At 38.7% G+C, this 18,475-nt stretch overlaps 1 protein-coding gene across 1 annotated transcript; it reads left to right on the plus strand.

Moving 5' to 3' along the window:
* Positions 1 to 1,804: 1,804 nt before the first annotated feature.
* On the plus strand, positions 1,805 to 12,645 carry LOC140945747 (uncharacterized). Its single transcript, XM_073394799.1, has 7 exons — positions 1,805 to 2,061; positions 3,345 to 3,372; positions 6,075 to 6,179; positions 7,007 to 7,109; positions 8,123 to 8,191; positions 9,743 to 10,521; positions 12,125 to 12,645. Exons 1-7 carry the CDS (start codon positions 1,837 to 1,839, stop codon positions 12,196 to 12,198), a joined length of 1,383 nt encoding a protein of 460 aa, XP_073250900.1. The 5' UTR covers positions 1,805 to 1,836; the 3' UTR covers positions 12,199 to 12,645.
* Positions 12,646 to 18,475: the final 5,830 nt, after the last annotated feature.

The following is an 18,475-nucleotide window of genomic DNA, read 5'->3' on the forward strand; positions in this document are numbered from 1 at the left end:
GTGCGCAAAGAAATTCTTGTTATTATTATTATTATTATTATTATTATTATTATTATTATTATTATTATTATTATTGTTATTATTATTTTCATTGAGCCTCAGTGAGGCATACCTTTGACAGGTAGGGTTGAATTACAATAATTTCCAGTGCGTAAAAAAAATAACACCTAAAACTGAAGACTTTGTAAGCGTGTTATAGTCAATTTCAATTGCTTTAAAGTGGGAGAGTGTTGAGAGCATGTTATCACCTTTGTCCCTGAAATCATATGGCGGGGGAGGGGGGGGGGGGGGTCACAATTTATACTGTTTGAAAACCTAGTTTAATTAAATTTCAAATTTAAACATAGTAAATGAACTGGAATAAATGTTATCACTGTTATCACTGACCAACGTAAGACAGTTATATTTTTTGTTTGCCTGTTCACGCTGCATTGTTCAATGGTACCATTGAATATTACATGGTGCGTGACCTCGGGAAGATCTTACAATAGCACTGCTTTGTAATCTTGCCAAGATGAGGTAGGTGTGATCTAGGCAAAGTGGTGCCAAGATTTGGCGCTTCGCACCCGCTACACTTGGCAACCTTTGGCGAAATATTTGGGAATCTTAGGTAACGTTCGAAATTCGTCGAAAATCTTCGGCACCGTTCGGAATTGATCGGATTTTTTTCGGAATTCGGGAAATGTGGATACGGAAATCACACGCAAAGTTGGCAGGTTTAGCACCCATGCCAGGAGTTAGTAGATCTGGCTTCACCCTCACTACGCTTCCCAATTTGACCAATAAATTAATATAACTGTCAAGCCGAACGCTGATGGAATAATGGTAAGTACACATTAGCCTCGAATTCCGTCGCTTTCTCAGCCCAAGCTCATAAAACAGCGACTTGTAATCGAGCTTGAGTACACATTAGACATTCCCAAAGCCCATTTCCGGTTTAATTTCTGCTGGTACTTCGCTCATTTTCGCTCGCCCCTCTCGCCTTCGGCGCTCTGCAGTCGAATTTGTGTCTAGTCTGAGGGCTTTGCTTTCCTTTAGCGCACGCAAACATATGTCCGTGGCGCCCTTGCCATTCTTTCAAATTTCTTTGAAGAACAGTGGACTCAAAATCAGCCACATTACCTTTCGGGATTGTTGCGTTGACTTTTTCCGATAACCTTTCTCAAAATGAAGTACGGTAAACAGAAAGTTCATGACTAAGCTGGGATCGCGAAAATTACATTTTCCCAAAAGTAACTAAGATAGCCTCTATGTTTGACCGAAGGATAGACTGTAATGGGGCAGGGCCTTCAAAGCAAAGTCAAGATTTCCGTAGCTGGAAAACAATTCAATTAGCGCCTGTAAACCGGATATCAAATAATTTCTTCTTCTTTAAAACGTTACTTTAAGATTTTATCACTTCAAAGATGAATGTCTTACCGTCGTCCCATGTTTTGTTCAGCATAAATTCAAATTTGGCGCCGGAAAACTTTCTGACCTTTCTCGTCGGTCGACCGTCATGGCGGACAGACAGGTGACTGTGGACTGTGACGTCAGCAGGGGTAACTTCGTCCCCAGTCAACCTCGTCCCAGTGGCCCGTTTCGCGTTTGGCCAGACCACGGAGAAAAAATAAAATAAAATAAAATAAGAGGAAATAATTTCATTTATACTGGTATTTCGTTAAATAAAGACTGTTGTCAACTAAAAGACAGTGGAGAGAAAAATAACTTCCTTAGTCCTAATCAAGGCCTGGAAGCCTGTAACGCAATGCAATGCCAACCCGCTGACCGGTCTCCGCTTATCGAAGGTTTTCTAGTTCCAGAGTTTGTGTTCTCGATCAGTCTCCTTGCTGAAATATGGCGTGGTCTGCACCCGAAGATTGGTCTCGCTGGGATCCAGAAAAATTATTAGTATGTCCGTACGATGAAGTGCATAGGATAAAAGCCAAAAGATTTCAAAAACATTTGTTAAAATGCCGAGAGAATCACCCTGAAAAGGACTTCGTAACTTGTCCTTTCAACGCAAAACACGTTATGTTAAGATCGGAAATTCGGCACCATGTCAGCAGATGTCCTGATAGGGTGAGTAGAAGTCAAATGATATGCTAAGAACACTTGCTGTGTGAATTATTTCGGCAGGAGAAGGTTTCTCTGGTTTTCATTTTGTTTGCAATCTTCATTTTAAAATGTGGCTTACATGACATACCAAATGCCCAGCTGTACATGTTGTCCAGAGTATGTTGTTATCACATTCTTTATTGTACACTAAACTGTCTTTGCCACTCACAGTTTTCCATGGCCTTATTTCCTTTTCAGTACAGTTGAACCCTGTTAAAACGGTCACCAATGGGTCTTAAAAATTTGGGGGTATTAACAGGGTGGCCGTATTATTGGGGCAGGATCAAATTTCATGACTTAAACCAACCGGAATGACAAATGCATCATACATTGCATTCGCTCTTCTTAAACAACTGTTCTCTTCAATAAACAATCGGAATGAAGATATCGCATACAGTAATTACAAAAACTACTTGAACATTTTCTTTGATACATATAAAAACACTGCCGTCAAACTGCCACAAATGCATTTCAAGTGTACTTTAGTTTAAAGGTAACACATGAACAGGCTCCGCTGGCTAGATCGGTGAAATTGACGCATCACAGGCATTTTAATTTTCTAAATTTCGAACGAGTGGCCTTATTAACAGGTTGAAATTATAAATATAAGATTCTACTGTTTGGGATTTAAAAATGTATCTGTTGGCTGTATTAACAGGTGACCACATTAACAAGGGTTTCTTTACCAGAAAATGTATGCCCGTTTTGCCAGGCCAAAAAAAACTGGCCGTAATAATGAGGTTCAGACCGTATTTCCGAGGTGGCCGTAAGTCGGGGTTCCACTGTACCAAAATTCTTTGATTTTTTACCCAATTTGCATTCAAGAACCAAATGGTTAGAAATGTGTTAAAGTTTTTGTACAAGGCAGTAAACCTTATTTTTTTTCCTTGAACCCCTTTCTGGAGGCCCTATTAAAGTATAGGGTAAAATCTGATAATCAAGATAGCCTTGAAACAGTAACAAAGGACAGCAAAAATGGCGACAAATGACACAATGATGGGTTGAATCTGCGACACGACACAGAAATGCGCAGATACAATAGTAAATTACCGTCACCGACATGGCTTCCTCCTTGATACGTGAGGATACAGGTTTTGAAATTCAGAACAGAGACATGATGTAGCCTCCCTAAGAGAGCCTCATTCTTCACTCCCCATCATAATGATAAATATTGGATTTTCAGCCTTGTTCTCCATATATATATAAGTGGATTGTCTTTACAAATTTTACTTTGTTTTAATTTTCAGACAGTTATAGAACAGTATAACTACAAAGGTATGTTAAAACTACAAGTTAAGGCCAGACAGCACTAAAAAGTTGTTCAACCAGAAGAACCCTTTGTTAATGGACCCTTCCAGAGCAGTCTTTTCAACTTTTGACATGGACCGGTTATGAGAATTTCATTTACTCTACCGTAAAGAACACCTGAAAATAATAAGTAAAACTGCCAAATTTGGAAGTGATATGTTGAAAGTGATAAGTCTTAAGTACACAAAGATAAAATTAGCCCTGCAAAGTTGTGAAATTTACAGACGTTGGTATGATTGGTCGCAAGTTTGTGCCCCCCACCATACAAACATCTGTAAAATTCCATGAATTTCAAGAGCTATATCTTCTTATTTTTGAACAAAACAATTTCAAACTTTGCTATTTTACTAATTTAAAGGTGCTCTTTCCAGCTGAGTTTACTGAATTTCTTGTCCACTTGTCCATGTCAAAAGTTGAACAAAAAAAAGCATGGAAAGATCAATTTGTGCAGTCTGAGTATTTCTCTGTGGAGGGATGAAATTTTTACAGTGTCACCATTCCCAGTTTAGAGGGTCCCTTTTTTTGCAGGGGGGAAGATTGATTTGTTTGAATAATTTTTAGCATCATTGATCATGAGGCAGGAATTGTGAAACCCAGATCTTGTTTAATATGCACTTAAAATCTTCTTTGGGGATCCAGACCTCATGGTACATGGATATTGAGTAAAGAGGCTGGGGAGCTTTCTGGCAGAAATGAAATACTGTAACTTTTAACCTCAGCCTTCCAGGACCTGCTTTTGATCTAGGGAAAGACACCTCTAGATTTGAAATTTGAAAGAAAAAAAAAGTAGGCCAAGAAGCAAAAACAGTCATCTTAATTTCCCTTACTTAAGACTAGAGAAGGTTTTTTTTTGTTCCATTTTTCTTTTGTTTCCTATGAAAGTACCTGGGGGCCCTTATTAAAAGCCCTGCCCATGACGAATCTGTAGCATGTGTGTTTTTTTTTTCTAAGTAGGGAGACAGAGTTTTACTATTTGTGCAGGACAACTCGGATTAATATTAATCGGATTAATATTAATCCTAATGATTATTATAATCCAGTAATAGATTATTATAATCCATTACTGAGGTTTGAGCCGTGCCTTGATCAATTAGGATTACTATTAATCTTATGTAGGATTAATATTAATCAGATTAATATTAATCCTAATATTAGATCCAGTAATAGATTATTTATAATCCATAACTGAGCTTTGAGATTAGGATTAATATTAATCTGATAAATATAATCCCACATAGCTCAAATTTGTACAAGTCTCAATAAAGAAAATATTCTATTCTAACCACGACGAATTTGCTACTTGTGCTAGTACTTTGTGAACAAAACTCTTAATTACATTCAGTCAATAACCGCACTCCTTATTATACGTTATTATATTTTAGTAGCAGAAGTCGGCAGTTGTCTCAGCTCTGCTGGTAATACAGTTGCAACTGAATTTTTTGCAGGGCCATGAAGATTTTTAACGTAGAATAGAATAAAGATCTTAAGTAATAAAAAAAATAACGAAGTGAAAGGGATGTCAGTGCGCACATCATCAAAGGAAATCCTTGAATCTTTTCCAGTTATTTCTAAAAGACTCAGTCTTTCTGAGTTTGATCCATAGAGAAAGTTATTTCCCAGGGAGCATTTCATGATTTAGACCGTCTGCGTATATGCTGGACTTAAAGTAGGAGTTTGTGTTAGAGGACTGGGTTTCAGGATTGGTGTCATAGAAGGAGCCATTGTTATTGATGGGTTAGCTGGTGGCATCCAAATTCGGAAATTCAGAAATTCATGTTCATAGTCGCCATTGTGATATGCCAGCTCCAAACCTCGAAACAGTTAGTGTCTTTGGGATTGTCGCGATTCCTACGCAGCTGGTAGTTATTCCCTTTCTTAAGGTCTCCTTTCATGTAAAAACACATGCCCACCGCACGGATTCGCTAGCCCAGAGGTGCTTGTTCCTTTTCATTTACTTCTAGGCTCAACATCGCTACCATCTCTAACATATGCAAGTGATCATGTGACTGATGTGATCAGTGTTATGTCCCGTCAGTCCCTTGTTCAGCGTGTAATGTCTGCAGTTTGTCTGTCATAGCTCTGATCTGAATTATTATAGAGATTAATATTAATCCGGATGATTATTATTAATAATAATCTAATCCTTCCAATTTTTGCCGTGCCTTAATCTATTACTGGATTATAATAATCTATTGCTGGATTATAATAATCTATTACTGGATTATAATAATCTATTACCGGATTATAATAACCATATTATAATCTATTATTATTATAATCCACGGATTAATATTAATCCGAGTTGTCCTGTTTGTGTCGCCCTTCAGATGGAACTTTTTCCAGCACTCCCGTAGTATAATTTGCTATCAAATCAGTCCTAGTTTTCCAGTGAAAGGTAGAAGTCAATCTTTGGTGATTTTTGGAGTGGATAATTATTAATTTTATTATGATGATAGTTACTGGTCTGCGAATACAGCTGTCATTCCTCGCTTGTCACCTAGCAATTTTCCACAGGTCCCGAGAAGCGAGGAGATACATGTACAGCTGTATTCACGAGTTGGATAGTAGCTGCAGCGTGCTTTTGTGCCCAAAATTCCCTTTTCTCTTCCCTTTCGAAGGCCTGCCACATAGGCTAGTTGGATAGTTGCATGTTATTATTTTGTTAACAGGAAGTGAAAAAGATGAAGATGGATTCTACTTCAAAGGAAACACTTCTGTTCCAAGTTATCACAAAACTGAGGATATACAAGAATCTTCGGAGAGTTGGGATACAGGTCTGTAAGAAGCATTCACTTGAAACTTTCGGGTATCTGTAGTTTTGTTAAAAGTAAACCGGGTAAAATTCAAGAGCAGAGCCCGTCTGTAAGGTAAAGTAGACATAAAATACTTTTAATTAATTGCCTGGTTGCCCTTGCCACCTTACTTTTGCCCCCGGGTGACAAGAAAATCCTAGTTAATTCATAGAAATCATAGTTATACTGAGCATCCTGGATTTCACAGGATCAGAGCACTGGGCTCCCTTCAATTTTTGTTAGAGCACAGCCTTGCTTTCAGTCTAAAAAACTGTTAAATTTCTCTTTCTCCATGCTTTTTGCTGTGTCCAATTTCCTCTGCCAATTAATCATTTTGTACTACTCTACAGGGCTTTTGCCGGCCTATCTTGGCCACTCGTGTAGCTAATCTGAATGCAGGATTTGCTTCATCTAGCCTGCTATTGGATTCAGCTACCTTGCAAGCAGAGGTTTCTGTCTTACATTGTAGCGCTTATGATGTCGTTCGCCTCACTTGTGTGTCGTGTTTAAAATGAACCAATTACATGACTGACAAGCAATGTGAATGACTTTGTAATTTGACAAGGAATGAGGTAGCCGAAGAACCACTTTGTGGATGTGCTACCTCCAAATCATTATTTATTTATTTATTTTATTTATTTAAATGCTAGAAGCCATGCAAGAGAGAAAGCTCTGTTTGCAGGGTAGGTTTCCGCCATGTAATAAATGATGGGAGTACCGGTAGGTAGGTTGCAGTTAGGTTAGCTGTAACCAGACCTAATTTCCCACTTCCCTGAGGCTTTAATCATAATGTTTTACACTGTTTCTAGGTGAAGAGAGCGATTTCCAGTGGACTGAACATAATGAAATTAATGCATCCCAGTGGAAGCAAGGGACAACTCAAACTTCTCATGCTGTCACAGATACGCTAAGGTTTGAGAAAATACGTTATCAGCTGATCGATATAATTATGGTTTCTGATTTTATGTAATGTCATGATAAAGTACCTGAAAGTCAGCTTAAGAGTGATCAATATCAATTTTTTCTAATGTATTTATTAATACATAATAAATAGCTAAGATGAACACTACAGAGAAAATGCATTGATCTCCAATTAAATTCTCTCAACTTATTCTGTAAGGAATTGTATGGCGATCAGTGTGGAGAATTTTCAGAGTGATATTTGGGTCTAAAGGGTTATATCACCAACACCAAATCCAGTAATCTGTATTTTTTGCGTGGGGATCATTCAAAGTCCTTTCTTTTGTCTAACCTCAATCCCTTCAAATAAGAAACACTGAAAGACTAAAGCTAATCCGAAATTTTGACGTAATGGGAGCTAAGCAAGGATTTATTTCAGGGGCACCCAACGAGAATATAGTTCAAAACCACCCGTCTTAAACATAGCATTGTTCAAAGTCTAGTGATCCGAAAATTATAGGGATCAAAACTTACCTTTTGTAAAATTTTAGCTAGAAAAAAGGTTCCCGAAAATTCTAGGTGACCTTTTTAGGGTTAAAATCCGTTAAAAATGGGCAATTATACCTTTTTTTTTTTTGGTGGGGGGGGGGGGGGGGGTCGAAAATTCTAGGAGAGGCAGGCAAGCAAGAAATTAACAAATGTTCCAAAAATTCTAGATCTTAAATCGTCTTCCGAACAGATATTTTCCAAAAATTGTCGTTGGGTGCGCCTGCTATTTATTTTCAACGGACGTGGTATTTTACATTACTTTAACATCAGCAAAATTTTCCCTGTCTCAGTTTCTAAAATTCAATATAACTTTCATCAAAATTTGAAAAAACAAACAAACAAACAAACCAAAAATTAATGTCTGAAAACCTTTAAAGTATATTTCTAAGTGTCTCCAAAATTTATTCCAGCCCATTTATTTTGATTTTATGAGATGGTGAGTTGTTGCTGTTTATTTATTGTTGTTTTTTTGGCAGTTTAAGTCCAGAAGAAAGAGAAAAATTCAAACGGCAGATGAGAAGAGAAGCAGCAATAAGAAATGCAAAGTAAGAAAAAAATCACGCAAAATTTTATATATTTTTTATTGTTTATTGCATATTTTACGTATCACGTTAACATTCAAGTACCTGGTTTTTTTACGCTGTTAGAGATGATATCCCAGTTTTAAAGTCAAATCACATTGCCTGACTTTCTGTCTCTAACGTAAACGCGCGTGTCTTTTTAAGAAAACTTAGTTGGATCAATATTGATGAAGCCTGGTTCCAGTATAATCGTCAACATCCGCTCGATCGTCCCGCGCCATCGTGTTTCTGTAGTGCCCTTTTCGTAGTAGACTGGTTGTTACCAAGGAAGTCCTGTCGTTTATGTTTGTTTGTGTGTTTAGTTCTTCAAGGGTATTGCTCGTCCCTTGACATCGGTTTGGCATAGTTCGTCACTTCATATGGACTTGCCACAAGTCGACCTCCCATAAGTTCTTAGAAGTGAGCGAAGCGAGCTTTAATGCATGAGGTCGCGCAGCGACCGAGCGAGCGACGAAGTCTCAAGGTCGACTTGTTTCGTCTGAGTGGATTTGAATCATATTAATATATAGATTTAGCCAGGGCTAAAAGCGAAGCTCTCATTCATATCTATAGTTCACTCATACAAAATATAAAATCGTGTAATTCTAAAAGGCAAAGGAAAAGAAAACAGCCAAAAAAATCAGTAGGTCTAATTAGCAAAAAAACAACTTTGCACGTGCAGCACACTTTTTTTGTATATTTCTGTGCCGTTGTTTTGAGTGGCTTCAACGTGAAACTTCCAGAAACTTCCTAGTTACACGTTTTATGGAGGAAATGTTGTATGTGTTCCTGTTCACTTTTTTTTCGCTGCCACTCAATTTCACCTTGGTGTCCGCTAGCATTTCTCATTTTCTCACCGCCGCTAAAACATTTTCATGTTATTCTTCCAACGAAATTGGTCTCCTTTGTTTTTTTTATCTCTCGCTCTAGCTCTTTCTTTGTTAGCCACGTCAATGTAGACATTAAAAGTAAGTCGAAAGAAAGAATGGGCTCGAAAGAAAGAATGGGCTTTATTGCTGCTTTTTTTTTTTCTTATCTCTAAAAGTCCGGGTGGCTATGCGATTTACCGCCGAAACGCACGGGTACTTGAAATGCAAAATTTCACCTCGCCTTACATAACGGGGTGGACGTACGTACGGACGTACGGTACGATTTTATCCGAACCAAAATTACTTGGATGCATGCATAGACAACCAAATTTTCTTACCCATGGTGCTACGCTGCGCGCGAGAGCTCCGCTATCAATTCTTGCGGGAAGAGAAATAATTGACATAATATACTCTGTCGGGAGCGGCGTGAAATATCACTCACTGTCCTATTGGTTAATTGTCATGACGTCACCGGTAGAATTTTCGACCTGTGAATTTCGCGCCAAACAGGTATGAAAAGTCCTTTAAATGGCACAGCCAACCAGGAAAAAAATACAGGACTTCTAAAAAGTGTACATATCATAGAGCAAAGTCGAATCCAACTGACTGATTCGGGGTAGGCTGGTTGTCACCAAAGGGTCCTGTCATTTGTTTCTTTGTTTTTCAGCTCTGGAATGCTGTTACCTTCGCAAAGATGGGCCAGCTCTCAAGGATGTAACAAAAGTTCAGACAATTATATGATGCAACATTCATTTCCCACTAACGTTGGACAAGAGGTGCAACCTGTGGTTAATACAGGTGTCTTAACAAACACTGCTACAAAACAAAGAAACCCTATATTTGAATATTGTGTTCAGCGAATGCAGAATAGTTCTGAGTGCGCTAATAAACAAAATGTGGTGGGAAGTCAAAGTGGTGCGTGCAAAAAAGAAGAAGTCATGAACGAGAGTAATCTTACACTTCAGCGTTTTACAAACGAAGGCGTTTCTTCTCAACACCCACACAACACTGTGTTAACACCTTTTACACATGACAACACAAAATTAAGAAGTAACTTTGCAAACAGCGGAATGGAAAATAAATCGGCATTACAAGAGGCAAGAAGCAAAGAGGGAGAATTTGCGATTTCTAATGTTTGCGGACGGCAAAATCTTTTAACATCCTCCCAGAAAACGAACAGTTTTACTAGGGAATCTTCCGCGGTGGGCCCGATGGAATTAAGAGCTGGTTTTATAGAAAATGAAATGGAGAAAACACTAAGATTACACGGGCATACGACCAAGCCTGAAGTGGCTGCGGTGTCGAGTGTTTGTGGACAGCCGACTTACCCAACATCGTCATGCGCGAACGGCCCTCACTTGGCCGGTGTGGGTAGAGCCAGGCACTTCGCGGAGGCCAGAAAGAATAATTTTGGGGGCATTTGTTACAGCCCACCAAAAAATGCAGGTAAGAGACTTTTGAGTGTATTCTAACATGAAGGAGCTTTAGCATCGACGACGGCGAGGGCAACGAAAACGTCACTTATAAAATGAATTCGCGTTTTCAAACTTTGTCGCATTTAGTCAATCGTAGGCGAATTTCTAAGGAGTTGGTTTCTTGGGGAGTGCACTCATGGTTAGAAGAGAGAGAAACATTCGTCGTCGCCTGTTTACGTCCTCCATAAAACGTGAAATTAGCCATTTTCAAGTCGTAGTCCGTACTGTGAGGGCACAGAAATGTACAAAAAGCGTAATGCACTGTTGTGCCAACCTAAACCTATCGTGTTTTTTTTTGTTTTTTTGTTGTTTTTTTTTTTGACGTTGTCGTTGCTAAAGCACTTTTTTATTTGAAGAGGTGCAAATTTTTAAAGAATACGCTCTGTGATTGGCTAAATCGAGTATATTACCGGACACTTACGCAACCACAAGTCATGGGTTCGGAGTTACAGCCATACAGTGTCGAATGTGGGCCACATTATGGCACATTGTACATTTTTTTGCCTACGACTTTTTATTTCTCCGAAGGTGTCGATAAAGCCGCCAAACCTTTTACTTTCTTGAACACTTCTTTGTATAGCTAATCCATAGAGCCTTTTTTCGATAGAATCGTCTGGTTTATTCTCGATGGCCCGAGTCGTCACAACTTCTGCCCCGGTAATCGAGACGATTATATAGAAATTCTTCTGATGCAATGCGGCACGCGGATCAGGGTGACTAGGCCTTGGTCTAAGCACGCTGGCTTCCTGCATTAGCTGGGGAGCTTAAGCAACAACGTAGGCAAGGGCTACGAAAACGTCACTAAAAAAAATAAGTCGCGCCGCTTCAAACTTTATTACAGTTATTCCATCTCGTCCAATTCATCAAATGTTGACAATTTGTTCTGTTGTGGAATTCTAAAAAGACTGTATCGAAGTTCAAGAAAAGAAGAAGAAAGTCGTCGTCTTGTGTTCACGTCCTCGACAAAACGTGAAATTTGGCGTTTTCACGTCGTACTCGTGCACTGACGGCAAAGAAATGTACAAAAAAGCGTGATACACGTGCAGAGTTGTTGTTTTGCTAGCCTAAACCTATTGTTTTTTTTGCCGTTCTCGTTGGCGTCGCCGTCGTCGTTGCTTAAGCTTCCTAGACATCCGGGTTGTCTTAATCCTACTAAGGACTGGAGCGGATAGGTCCGATTAAGTATTCGCCTTAGGTAATCGCGAGGGTTAAGAACATTCAAGAAAATTTGAATAGTTAAAAAATGAGTTCTTGATATCTACCAACTGAAAGTGACGGTAATAACGTATTTTCCAGGCCCGATGGATCAAACGATATATAGTGCTATCCACCGGAAAAGTGTTAGCGAAACCGGCCAACTGCGTTATCCACTCCATAGACAAATATCTTGTGGATAGCGTTATCCTCAGCCTTATCCACCTTTTGACTAACTAAGGCTAAATTATAGTTAAATAGAGATTAGACTTGAAAAGAACCTATTGACACATGGGGATTTTGCGGAAATACTTTGTTGTCTCATCTTGACTACGCGTTTTTGAGGCCTTTTTTTTTTCTTTCAAACAAATCTGTTTTAGGACTAGAGGTAGCAAGACCAGCATCTGCAGGAAGAGGAAGAGGAATGCTAAATTATTTTACGTATTCCTCATAAAAAAAATTATCCAAACAAAAGGACATACCGCGCATGTGCGCCATACGGTATAGAAACTGTGCATCATGTTTCAGTTAGATCAAGGGTTCTATCAGACCTTAAAAGTGGAAATGGTCGTTTTGCTCTCATCTACAGCTTGTTTTCCTTGTAAGAAAACGGTCTTGTCCATTGACCAATCAAAGTACTGTAAGCAAGTGACGTCAAAGAATAGGTACTTTTCGACTCATATCCTCTTCGCAGCTCGGGTCTACTTCAGCTCTCAGCCGTCATATTGTTTTCCTCGAGAGCGCTTAGTACTCTTTTCCGATTTGTTCGGTTTTTGTTTGTGTTCGCTAGGGATTTCAGCGTTGATTCCATTTTTGGTGATTGTCCACGCGAAAGCACGCGAAAAGAAGAGGAATCTCTTCTTTCTTTTTGTGCCAGGTTGGGCAAACTAGGCCTAGGCCACCAAATGAGACTTTGACATTTGGTTTACCATTAAAATGATGAACAGTTTTTGTTGGGGTGATTGACAAGGGGCACCGGTTAAAAAAAAAAAGCGAATTACGCTTGACTGGAAGCGAGTTAGCAATACGAACTGGTATGACACTTCACAATCAAAGAAAACTGGTCTAGCGATCTAATTTTTCTCGACTCGATCAAGACAATAGCAAGCTCTTCAGGGTTTGCTGCGGGTAATTCGCAACGTAAGGGGCTTTCAGGGAACCAGTGAAATTTGAACAGCTCTGAAAAGAACTTCGAACTTTAATAACCCTTACCACTTCCCAGAGTACTACAATAGGTCTCAAACTGGGACTCGATTTTCAAAAGCTGCTTATTTACGATATCCGTTTATGTTAGTAAGTGGACCAAAGAAATCCCTTTTTGTTTTGTTTAATTTCTTTTAACTGTTGGAGGTCGCGTTTACAGTAACAGTCTTGCGCTAGCAGGTGTCCTTAAATACTCTTTCTTCCTCTTAAAAGCCCTAATCAGAAATATGATTTAATCCGCGGTAAGAACTGTAGTCGTTTTTCCAACTGGTATACAGTTCTGCCACATTGATTATTACCATAATTTTCCTTGAACCCGGACGTTTTGTCATTTATAACGTGACATCCCTTCACATGGGCTGATCATGAACGCACTTTGAACCCCCAGTCACTACTCACGTGCATATTTGCATTTTGTATTTTTGAACAAAAAGCCCACTATGGTTAAAACCATTCATTTGAATAATATGCATCCGTCGTAATCATCTACTGGAGAGATCAATCATTGCTGGACCATCTCTCCTCGCTGAAGCCAAAATAATCCCAGGATGGGTTCCTTTTCTGTTATGGCTTCTAGGATATGGGATTTATACGTGACTCATTCTATTGTGACGGGCTGGTGGCTATCTAGAATCAATACTTACAACACAAGCTTATTCTGTGCCTGGGTTGTGTTTCTATGCGACTTGGTGTACATCATGGACGCGTTGGCGAGAGCGAGTAAAAACTCAGTCTGTTCCGGGCCTTCCATTTCATTTTTGTTCAAGAAACAAACGGAACCATGGACACTTTTAGAAACTGTTATTTCTGTGTTAAATTTTACAACGTTTGTTCCTTTTCACGTGCTGGTTCTTTTAGAACTGGATATTTCTGGTCTTTATCTAGTTGTTTGCGGGGTTCGCTTGGCGCGACTCTTGCAAACTGGACGAATTTATTGCCACGTTATCTGGACAGTTTCGAAATTATTGAAAGCTGGCCGGCTTCGTGCTCAGGAAAAAAGAGGAACTTCACTAAAGGCGACAGAGAAAGAAAGTTGGAAGAAAACAGGGGGAACAAGAGTGAAAAAATCTCCGTTTTTGGAACATATCGAGATGTTAAAAGCCATGGAGTTGGAACGCAGAGACTGGAAGAGAAAAGAGATGTGCTTTGTTAAACAGCGCTAAGTATTACAAAAATCTGCGGCGAAATCTGAACAATTTGTGATACAGCACGTCGATACCGGATTTATTTTGACCGTAATGGACACACAGTATTGTTTTCACATATGTTCCGCTCGAAATGATTGAATGTGTTATGTAATAATAAACTTCTGCTGTGGATTTAGTTAATGTGCTGACTCGTTGGCCGAAAAAAATAATAATAACAAAAACGAAAAAAAGGCCCTATACATTGGGTTTAAGGTTTCCAATGGAAATATTAAACGACAGGTTATTAAAATCCACCCGTACATTGAGCTTGTTAAATTTCCATTCGGTCCTTTTACGTGTATATGCTAGTATCTGAAACAATGATTTGAGTTGTTTTATCTTTATTATTATTTTTGTTCAAAGGTCAGAAGGACAGACTTTTCCGATAACCGTAACGATTTTCTTTTCTTTCAGCTTTAAATGCGTGCCAAATTCTGTGCAATGTATATAGTGTATACTCATAAAAAACCACAAGACATAAAATTCAATAAATGTTATTTTGTAAAAAAAATATCTCAGTAGATGGCTGCAAATCATGAAGCGTAGACATTTTTCTGTGTTGTTTGCTGAAAAAGTTGAAAAAAAAAAGTTGCTTCCCTCGATTCGGTTGTACAACATTTTGTATATCTCGCCGTAATTATTTGCAAGCGAGAAAAAAAAAAAGATTTTGGGGCTGGGTCAAACGAGATGTTTTCTAAACCCGCAACGCACGTACGTTATAAAGTTCAAGAGAGCCCAATTTAGTTTGTTAATGGTTGCATAAGTTATGTCGGTTATTTATCTGTTTAATAGTAATAATAATGATAATAATAATGATTGCCCTTATCCCGATCCAAGGCTGTTAATTCAGCAAGTAGTTTGGTTAATGCCAATGATGTAAAAAACAAATTTTATTTAAAAGAGAAAATATGTTTCTGTGGCATAGAATTTAATTAAATCAAAATTTGCCTTCTATCTAGACTCCTACCTTGTCTTTAATTAGCTTTAATTGGCATGTATCATGAAGCAATACCTTAATGATTCCAATGATTCCAACATCATTAAGTAAAACTAAAAAAGAAAAAGAGGCACTCAATATTCGCTCACGAGTGAGCAATGCTACCTCGATTTGTCCAGTATTCGCTGTTATTGTCTTTTGTTTGTTCAATCTTCATTTTAATCTTTACAGAATAAATCCATACGTCTGCCATTTCAAATTCAACATGACTCGACTTTCGCCATACTCTTTCTATTCTCTAAGGGAGTAAAGTTGAAGGAAGGGGAAATTGTCATCCTTTATTTTTCGCTCTGCACATTCTTTGTTCACGTGCAAGCTACCTGACATTTATATATTCGCCTGCCTCCTTAAATCTCTATAATCAGGTGTTATAGCTCATGCAATCTAAAAAAAAAACAAAGACGGAAAAGCTATATAATTGCATCAACTTTGAACATCCTCTGTTGCTGAAGCTCGCTCGCGTTCATCGAAAAGAGTTGAACGTCCGCTATGACCTATGCCAGCCTTCAATGTACACGATACATATAATTTATGCGTCGCCATATAATCCCCTTGGAGCCAAGTGTACTTTTGCATTAGCTCTTGCTAATGAATAGAGCTGAAAAACATTTAGCACGTCATCAATTTAATTAGGTGTTCCCGAAAATGTTCCTCGTCACTTTGCGCCGGTTTGACCCCCAACTGATATACAGTCAAATCTTTCCGGCACTTTTATAGCGTGACTTATAGTGTCCGTCTTGGGTAGAGATGTCATAGATATCAAGTAAAGAGAGCAAAGAAAGGCAGGGACCAACTCAAGGTGTCTGTTTTAACGAGGTGTCGGAGAGACTGTAAACTTCGTCACATGTTCACGTGTTCAACGTGCAGACAGCACAAAGAGTCGACGTGACATAACGCGCATTCTTCTCGCGCTTAGGGACGGACAATTAGAAAACTTATTAATGCGGGGGGGGGGGGGGGGGCGAAGTAGAAAAAAATATTCGCGCAAGGGAAAATTAAATGAAGAAAAAATTCATGCACGCCAATTAACCTTAAAAAAATATTCATGCTACGGCCTAACCTGAAAAATTCATGCAAGGAATTTGATAACGAAAAAAAATTCCTGCGGCTCGAAAATCCGCCCCTCCCACCCACCCATGGTCCGTCCCTTAAAGTAACTCATCTATAAAGAAATTTGACATGTCTGAACTGAAGCTACAATGATCATAGTTTTGAATTAAAGTAGAATGGTTGGGAAACCCTTTGCTATAGGTTTTTGTTAGCTTTTTTGAACCTGACCGTGCACAATGTTCAATAGCATTCCTATCATTTTGGAGTTATTGACCAGTAGAAATATTGCATTAATTTATTCAGGGGGGGGTTGGGGAGTTTACTCTAGTATAGGGTGGCAAATTCAGCTGAACTAGCTCTGGTATAGGTTAAGGGTTCCATTTGCTACTTTTGGTTATGACGACGCGAGCGGCGGTCAGAGAGTTAAATTAAGACCTGAAGTAATCTTTCGAACAAACAAAGTGAGTTTATTTAGCAAGCAATAGTGAAAGTGAAACATTTCTTCTATCTGCTCACACTTGGTGCTCTCCCACATCCCCACCCAGAAATTCCTAAAGTACCCCCCCGGGGGATTGTGCATGGTCAGGGAGCTTCCAACATAACCTACAGCACCATTGTTTCAACTTTGATGTTTGCCGTGTTTCCTAACCAGTCTCCTCTACTAACTATGCAATGATTTAGAGACCTTATACGGTACACCTGTTTCCTGGCGTGGCGAGGGTGTATGGATAGGCAAACAAGTTTGCCATGCGGATAAATATAAGGCGACCCCTAAAAGTGTTTTAAAAACTTCAACCAGATGACACATTAGAACTCGAAGTTTCGGGATTCCCGACACATGATGACCTTTAAGTTATTTCTTTATTCACAACCCCAAGTGAGCTCTCGCCTTAAGCGATACCCCATGAGTAAAAAAGAAATGGGCTTTCCGTTCTGAAAATTCGGACACTCCAAGTGAGCCAACCACACTCCGCAATTTTTAACCCTGAGCGAGACTTAGCCCACTAATTCTTTCTATATACTTTAGCATATATGAACACTGTATGGGAGTTATCCTTCCCCCGGTCCCGTCTCAGAAAATGAATTGCCTAATTGTAAGTTGAACCTTGTACTATGACTTACGACCTCACCTATCATGATCATTTGTAAGTCGCTCATTAGTGAAGTATCCTTAAGCGTCTGGAGGATTGTAATTTTACTGCACATACTGGGTTACAAATACAAAGAAATTATATTTAGGCTTTGCCCCCTAATTTGTAATAGATCCGAGATGAATTCCACTATTTGTTGAAATGTACTCATGATCACTCATCACTTTCTCATATAAGGGGTACCTTCTTAGAGAGCCTATACTCGATAAACAGTAATTTTACGAATATGTCTTGGAAAGCACTATTTTTAAACATCATGTCCATGTGCGATGAAAACATCATAAATATTAGTGCCTCTTATATTGAAAATATTCTAAACTGTTATAAATCCGAACTCTAATTTAACCTTCTTACCATACGAGTAGCGGAGAAGCCGTACATAGCCAAGTATTTTTTTTTTATTGTTATTCCCTTCTTTCTTACTTAACTTTTATTTTACTTTGTTTCATTTGTAATTACTGTATTTGTTTACAATTACGCACCTTTTTCCGGTCATTCAAAAGGCATCGGCTATTTCGCGGGGCTGCGGAGTGACCCAGGCGGAACTTAAAGGTTTCTTTCGAAGAGTCCATATTTTTTCCAGAACTGTTAAGTGTCTTTTTCGAACTGAACTTGCAGGGTCATCTTTATTTCGTCGTGAAACGTCTCGACTCGCTCACTCACTATGGGTAACAAATAACTTGTTTTTAATATGCTTGCATGAAAAAGCAACCAGTATATATCACATGCATTATATAGACATGAGTGTTTTACTGGAAAATATACCACTCGTAAAGTTCATAAAAACTACATCCGGGACCCGAGTGGATGTCATTTTGTCTCTACAATAAAAAGAACATTACACGGCGGCTTGAAGATATGAATTTAATTTTGTCGTGGCAAAAGCAATATTTTACTCACTCGCTACGCTCGTTCGTAAAATATTGTTTTGCCACTCGAAAATAAAATTCATATCTTCGCGCCACCGTGTAATATCCTCTATATATCTGTCGTTTTGTTGACATCTCAGGATTTATTCACTTAAATCTCGGTTTAAAAAGAACTGTCGTCTAAAGCAGCAACAATCGTGCATTGTCATTTGTTTGTTTGTTTTTGTTTTTGAAAATATCACAGAACCATTTCTTACTTTAAAGACTTCATGCT

This window comes from Porites lutea, chromosome 8 (assembly GCF_958299795.1).
Source record: "Porites lutea chromosome 8, jaPorLute2.1, whole genome shotgun sequence".
Lineage (NCBI taxonomy): Eukaryota > Metazoa > Cnidaria > Anthozoa > Scleractinia > Poritidae > Porites > Porites lutea.